The sequence below is a fragment of the Strix uralensis genome, chromosome 2 (genome assembly GCF_047716275.1).
Source record: "Strix uralensis isolate ZFMK-TIS-50842 chromosome 2, bStrUra1, whole genome shotgun sequence".
In the NCBI taxonomy this organism is placed as follows: domain Eukaryota; kingdom Metazoa; phylum Chordata; class Aves; order Strigiformes; family Strigidae; genus Strix; species Strix uralensis.
In genome coordinates, this window is record NC_133973.1 from 46038981 (window position 1) to 46046852 (window position 7872).

At 36.3% G+C, this 7872-nt stretch overlaps 1 protein-coding gene across 6 annotated transcripts in view; it reads left to right on the forward strand.

Annotated features, from left to right (window-relative positions):
- Window positions 1-7229, forward strand: part of TAB3 (TGF-beta activated kinase 1 (MAP3K7) binding protein 3) — a 47460-nt gene extending 40231 nt beyond the window's left edge. For 4 of the 6 annotated variants that reach the window (XM_074858582.1, XM_074858584.1, XM_074858579.1 and 1 more), the window contains one exon: window positions 2616-7229. In XM_074858582.1, coding sequence (XP_074714683.1) covers window positions 2616-2764 — 149 coding nt within the window. In that variant the 3' untranslated portion in view covers window positions 2765-7229. Of the gene's footprint in view, window positions 1-2113; window positions 2522-2615 lie in introns of those variants that run through there. The other 2 variants (XR_012627512.1, XM_074858581.1) reach the window with 2 other exon arrangements.
- The last annotated feature ends 643 nt before the right edge of the window (window positions 7230-7872 follow it).

Sequence of the window (7872 nt, forward strand, 5' to 3'; positions counted from 1 at the left end):
TATAAGCCAAACCAAAACATTTTTATATGAGAGTAATAATCCTGGCTACAACTTGTTTTCCTCAGGCACGTTGTTGAAAAATTAATATGTTGTTTGTAAATACTGTTATTCACTATTAGAAAAAGAGTTGAAAGTATACAAACTTTTACGTGTTGACATAAGCTTCCTAATTATGTTTTTCAAAAATACTTCTAGGTTAAAAGCTCTGTCAGGTTTGCTTAGCTCTCTTCTTACATGTTGTTAGGATTTTGTAGTTTAGTTGGGATCTGTTATTGCAAGTTTAGTTGGTCACAGCAGCTTTTTTAATTAAAAATATAAATTCAAATTTATATTTTAACATGACTGGTCACACTTTACCTATTTTTTGTGCGGAGTATGAATTTCACAGTAGCCCTGAAGTTTTAGCACAGCAAGAGCTTCAGACATTTTAAGGACCAAGACAGAACAGAATTTCCTCGCATAGGTCTAAAGAGATAAGTGTCCCACTTGTACAAGTTCATTTCTAGTTTCTAAGATTTTCTGTGTTAATTGTATAGTATCTAGGATTCATATCCAGCTTAGGACACGTAAGTTTTATGTAAGCACAGGAGCTATGTATTTAGTCTCACTTTTTGTCCAGTGAAGATTCAGTCAGTACATCCCAGAGTGACTCAATTCATCCTAAGTAAACACCTAGTCGCCATGTATCTCAGTTGCTCTCTGAACTCCACTGCATTCAGTGGTGGTTTTGAAGCAGAATCCTACCTTTTGTCTCTGATATCTTTGGACCTTTTTTTTTTTTCTTCTTGGAATCTGTTAAAAGAATAGTTTCAAATGTTAGTGGAAGTTTTTAAATGCATTGTGTCTTTCTGCTGAAATAGCCAATCTGTGATCCTGTGCTCTGATACAGGATAAACAGTGGTCTTTTCTCTGAAATTTAAAAGAAAGAGAAGGCCCAGAACTACTGATCATTGTTCAAAAAAACCAACAGATCAGTACTGGTATGAGTTCCCTGTGTAGGTGGTAGTGTTCAGGAAAGACAGTAGCAGCAGGTGAGCAGTGGCATGAAGACAGCTGCCTGGATTCATGTTAAATTGCAGTGGTCATGTGGTTGATTTAAGGCACTGCTACTTCATGATGCTTGAAGAGATTCTCTTAATTACACTAGCCTATTTGATTTATTATTTCAAAGCAAAATGACAAATGTGCAAAACTTGCATGAAATAAGTGATTTTATTTGGCAATTGAAAAGATAGTGTCTTGTAAGGATTTGTACAACTTTTATGACCAGCTTCCCAGTTTTGTCTGTCAACTTATTAGTGGTCAGTTTTAAGGCTGATGTACTGTATTCTGAGCTTAACTTTTAACGTGGAGTCGTCAAAATACCTTTTTCTTTAAAAATTTCCTTAATTCTTAGCTGTTGAAGGTGTGGGCAGACGGACACAGGTATGGGCAGACAAGGATCTGCTCTGTGCTGCCACCTGGCTAGAAAACAGGAATGCAGTCTAGTGCCCACACTACTTGCTTGCTTAGAAGGAATTTGTTGAGGCCAAGCACTGTTAATGTGACTGTGCAACTTCTGGACTGGAGAGGGTTTACATCTAAGCAAGGAGATCACTTTTATTTTCTTCAAGTATGTCTCTGAAGACAAACCTAAGGACTGTTTGCACTAAGTTTTGTCATCAGCCATGATCTGCTAGATTTGTTAACAGATGACATCAGCATGTACGCTTTGAATTACAAATTGAAGTCCTTTTTTACAATGTAAGTTCTCTTTTAATTAAGCTGTTCTGCAGATGTTTGTTTAGCAGATGGGTATCTTAACCTTACCTTCTAGGTACGTGTGCTAATGCTTCAAATATTAACATTTTGTAAAATGCTGTGTTTCCACATTGTCACTTTTAGTAGATAACCTGAAGTGTTGAGGTGGTGGTAGGAGACATAGGAAAACCTACTCTTTCCATGGGTTAATACCTAATGTATGATTTGCATACATGCTGATTTTGTGAATGAAAACAGACTTCAGTGCTGTTTCACATGCACACACCCCTGCTGCAAAGCCCTGAGGAAGAAAAACAATCATCTTGTTTTGAAACAGGCCTACCACTTTATTTTTGTATTGTATTTTCTTCAGCCTGGATAAATGCTAGAAGAAGATGCAGAAAATGTATCATCTGTCAGACTGTTTGAAGGAACTAAGTTAGAAGTAGTCTTTCACTTCAGGTAAAGTAGGGTTATTGGAATTTAGAATTTGGTAATGGACTGCTGTACATAAACCTATGAAGTCATTCCTTAACAGGATGGTGTTGCAGTGCCGGTAACAAACTTTTCAGTACATTTTAAGCTATTAAACCTTTAGCGATTCAGTGACCTAACAGTGGTGACTGCTCTTTTTGTTTTTAATGTAGTATGGTAAGTGATTCTTTACAGTGAAGTGAAATACTTTAAATACTCAGATTTCATAAGCTGAATTAGAAGTGCTTTAACAAAAGACCTTTAATGTTACTGAAGTGGGAAGGTTTCCACATTCATTTTTAGATAGAATGTTAAATGAGGTGACAAACCAGTAGCATGATCTTGCCTATCATCCTTCTCTTCCAAAATAAGAAAAAATGTTTTCCTTTTGCTTTTTTTAGAGCATCAAAACAGCTCCAAACAGACTCCACGGACTCAGCCAAGAGATGAAGACTTTGAAGGGGCTCCATGGAATTGTGATAGCTGCACCTTTCTAAATCACCCAGCACTAAATCGCTGTGAGCAGTGTGAAATGCCACGATACACCTGAAAATCAGGAAGGGGCTGCATTGGGTTGAAAACAGGCTCTCAAGCCAACAGCTGTAGGAGAAGGAAACATGGGGAACCTTTCAGTCCATCTGCCCGGCCTTTGCCAGTCAACAATCTTCATATTGCAAGGGGTGGGAGTAATGTGTTCAGATGTTTCTGCTTGTGCTACACTATAAATAAATTAAGGGTAAAATTCTTTCTTATCCCATTGCATTGAGCAAAGCAGAAAATGAAACCTGAAAATGTAAAAGGATTAATTTTGGGAAGAATGTATACAGGAAAGCAAATAACTACTGGTATTTAGTCCTGTGGTTATATTTACTGCTTAGTGGCTCAAAAAAAACCCCAACAAACTGTTTTTTTTAAAGAAATTGTAGGACTCTTAGTAATGGTGTGAAATGTTACACTTAACCAGAAAAACTGAAGAGCCAGAGCTGACTTAACCTGGCCACAGCTAGCTGGAAAACAAAGGATCCCTGTGCTTCTAGATTGTAAGCTACTGAAAAAGAAGACAGGTAAATGCAATGCTAAATTTTTGCAATGTATAAAAAACAAGGAGAAGGGTATTTGTAACTGCTGCTTTTTTTCAGGGTAACTTATGTCTACAAAAAATTGCTGTTTGAAATAGTAACCTAAGGTGACTAAATGAGATGCCGTATGAGTGTTACAGAGAGTTTAATCAGAGGTAATTTTTTACAATCCCTTTTGCTTGTACAGTGCTCACCTGGCTGTGTCAACACTGGTAATAAACTAAGAATGAATTCTACCATACTACGGATGAAAATACTGCTGCATGCTTTCATTAGGCCGTCGTGTTTCAAAGCTAAAAGTATGCTTTTATATACAACAATCTTCTAAGCCTGTGCTGTGTGGCAGCACAGTGACATATGCCAAACACGGACTACTCCAAATTTGGTTTGAAAACTAGAGCTCAGCCATGGTTGTGTATGAGAAGAGTTTGTACCCAGTTCCTTAGGCCTTTTCAGCTTCCAATTTGTGAAGAATTCATGATGTTTACAGCACAGAAGGTACTTTGTGCCCCAGTTCAAAGTTAGCTGAAAAATAATGAATCAGCTCTTCAGTAAAGGTTTATTTGCACATTGTTAATAAACCAGCCTGTATAAGATAGCAGATGCCAGATCTTGAAAAATTACACACTGCGTTCTTTTTATTTTGTTCAGGAAATATTTGCCGTAGGTTGAAGAACACAAGACTTGCAACTGAAAATCATACTGGTACTTTTATGCATATGATATACTGTATTATAAAGGTGATGTTCAATTTGTTTGAATGCTTCAGGTTGCTGTAATAAAGCACTCAATACTTGTGAAATCAAACTTGGGTTTGGGCAGCTGAATGATTATGTTACACAACTGTGCGACTGAGTAGGATGTTCTTGTGTACTGGTCAGAAGCTGGTACAGTGCATTTGAGTTTTTATGGTATAACTTTGTCAAGATTGAGATGCAACAAAGCACATCAGCTGAGTTATGGTAATTGGCTTTGGTGAGGCAAAATGTGCTAGCTAAACCTTACCAGAAGAGATTTAAACGACTTCATTTTACATTGTTCTTAGCTGATGGCAGCCACATCCATATGGTCAATTACCACAATTCACTTGATGTGTGATAACATGTTAAGCTGTGGTAGAACAATCATGTGTCTGAATCCTTATTTAAAATCAAGCATCGTTTGTAAGGGGTGGGTGGAGAAAAACTCATCTTGACTGCATTGCTCAATCTGGTGTCTTCTCTCCCTGCAGTTTATAAAGATAACAGTAAAAACCAAACTGTGATCTTAGATGAGAAACCAATATTTTATCTGGCATTTTTCAATATGTTCTTGCACTAATTAAATCTTCAGCATAATTTTAAATAAGCTAAGAAATTCCAGCAATCAATTGTATACCACTGATGAGCAAATTAAAGTCAAAAGCATCAGAGCTAGTTTCCCTCCCTTCCCTCCCTTCCCTCCCTTCCCTCCCTTCCCTCCCTTCCCTCCCTTCCCTCCCTTCCCATTTACTATGTGGGGAGCTCATCACATGTGCAGAGGCAAAAAAAGTTACTGTCAAATGAAGTTAGAAGGCAGGTAATAATTTTGTTCATGTAAGTGGACAGTCTTGACAAAACTGAGATAAACAGAAAACATGAGCAGAGCATAATACCTAGGATAAGCAGTACCGTTGCTGTTATCACCTGTATAATGAACTCCTCAAAACAATACCAGTAACTTCATGACTTTTCTATCATGATGCCTTTGCCTCTGTATTATTTCAATTTTCTGTTCATTTGTACTTCTGTTGAAGTTCTAGAAGCATTTGTTTTTGCTGGAATTACAAAATGATAGCAACTGAAATGCCAGTCAGCAAATGCAAGTAGGTGTGTCATGCATCAATAGAGTTGTGCCGTTTTCAGACAGAATAGATGCTGCCTTTGAAGGGGGGGGAAATGCATGCAGTCCAATAATTCCCTGAACTGTAATAACCATAAATGGAGACTTGCTAATCTTAGTCATAGCCTCACCAGAGAAAGAGAAGGAAGGCTGCCATGACAGCAAGATACTTTTTGGAAGACTGAGTGAGTGCCATTAAATTGCCGTTAAATTCCTTCATACCAATAATTTTACTCCAGTTTTTTAATTACTCTTATTTGTTGCTTCTACAAAAAAAACCCCAAACCTTCTATTGTATTCTTTTACTTGTAAATGCCCATACTCGGACATTAATAGCAAAGACTTTACATGGTGCTTGAATATTTCTAGTTTGTTAGAATGTAAATTGTATTTTGAATATTGGAAGATCCATTTTCCTTCTGAAAGCAGGTGATGCCATTCACACCCCAACTGAATTGTAGATTATGCCAAAAAGATTGGTTTATGTAATATTTATTGAATGCACATAAAACCCTAATGTCAGCTGGCATACAAAATGCACTGTATTGTATAAAAAGTGTGTGTGTGTGTGTGTGTGTGTGAATGGTGGGATGCTGATGCCATTGTGTTGAGTTAATGCACTACTTGTGTTTTCTTTTTTTCCTTAATGACTGAGCTTTCCCTCAACCACGCTACTAGATTGGTAGAGTTTGTAACTGACTTGGACATTCAGATATTCAAAATTATTTCACTGTTCATTGAAATTTTATAAAGCTTATTTTATATTTACTGTGCTATTAAGATGAATTCCCTTTAATTATAGAATACTACTGTAGTTCTTTCAAAGTTTATTTAGAGTGGGGCTTGTGGAAAATGATTCAGAATATAGTAAACCAAAAGAAATCCTGAACTTTGGATCTACTTCTAATTTGATGTAATTATTAGTCTTGTTTGGGTGAAGAGGAAAGGGGTGGGAAGTCAAGCAAAAGGAAGTACTTTGTAAAATGTAGTCTTAGATCAGATTGAATTGTGTATCTGTGTGTCTGTGGTATGTGTGTGTTTCCCTTGAAAAATGGGAGGTGTGGTAAAAAGGTGTAATAATTCTTAAAAGAGCTGGTCTCAGTACTTTCTGATTATGATATGCTACTAAATCACTTTTTTTAAAAAACAAACCTTTTCTTTCAGTTACTTTATCTATCCCAGTTATACATCTCTCATTTCAATCTCTCAATACTTTTACATTTAATGATTGTAAAACCCCTTGAAACTGAAATAAAAATACCTGAGTTGAAATGGGGACAAAACAAAATTAAAACAATAAAGAATGTTTTAAAAAAGAATGTGAGAATATTACATGTATTAAAAACAAGCTTGTCATCAGGGTGATAGTTTTTGTTTTAAAATTCAGTGGTATACCCTAGAATGTGAAAATTACTATCCTGACAAGAAGTGAACAGTTGGAAATAAACAATTCATCAGCTTGTTTCATACCACAGAATTTACATGCTCTGTACTACAGTGGTTCTAAATCCCATAAAGATGACATGAACAGATATCACATCTCATAGTCAGTACTGTCTCTATGTGCTGCTGCATTTGTTTTGTTTCAAAATGTCAATATTATATGAAGCTAGACATGACTGAATTTTGCCAGATTTCTTCAGTTTGGGGCTTTCATTGCTCTTTTTGTCCATAAATATTAATGCAAATATTTTTCTTGGTTTTGAATAATCAGAAATCAATGGAGTTAATGCAATATTATAATCCTGGATTTTCAGTACCTTCGAAACCGATTTTAAAAAACTGTGTTCTTGAAACTTATTTATTTATGGTGGCACCAGTGTATCTAATCCATATTTCCTGCTGTGTGAAACCCTGTTAAATTTTTTTCATTAAAAAAAAAGACACGATCTTGTTTAATCCTGTATATATGGTGTCTACATTCTAGATTTGTGTATGCTGTGAATGACCTTATTACTAAGAGATGAAATTGTATAAAAGCATTCAGAGGCTATGCATGCATGGTACCTCCAGAAAGTGCATACTCCAAGTTGCAGATTCCTGCAAGAATAAATTAATAAAACTAAGCAAACATCACATCCTGCATTTGTTCTTGTATGTAGTAGGAAACATTTAAAAAATACAGCCTTTTTGCTTTCATGATTGTTTCTGGTCTTCCACTTGACCCCATAGCTATAGCAAATTTGATTCACGGGCTTTTGGGGTTTTCTTTCTGGTGATTCTCATTAGGCAATTGCTGAATGTTGAACTGGGGTCCAAATCCTGTTCCTGTGAATGTGGACAGCTTGTATAAGCATGAGTGCCATATAGGTGATGGATATTCTGTGCAGCTTCTGGTGTAGAAACAGGACATGGAATGTTCAGAGTGTGTAGTTGAGCTCATCGCTTTTATTTTTGAATGGAAAGTTGTTGGAGTAGCTTTCCCTACTATAGCAGATGATCACCTTTTGTTTGCCTTGATTGCAGGCATTCCTGCTCATCCTCGATAGTATTGAGTATCTGAATTGCAAAAGTCCATCTTCTGCTATAACCCCTTACAAAAAGGTGCTGCTCTGGGAGAGGGGGGAGAATTTGAAATGAGTAAATCAGTACACAGGCAATTTATTAGTATATCTTCTCAATTATCTTGATTGTATCAGATCACCATCATCTAAAACTTGAAAGCTCTGTAGCTGTGCTACAGCTGTGTTTTGTTCATGTACAGTTTCAGTTATTGAAC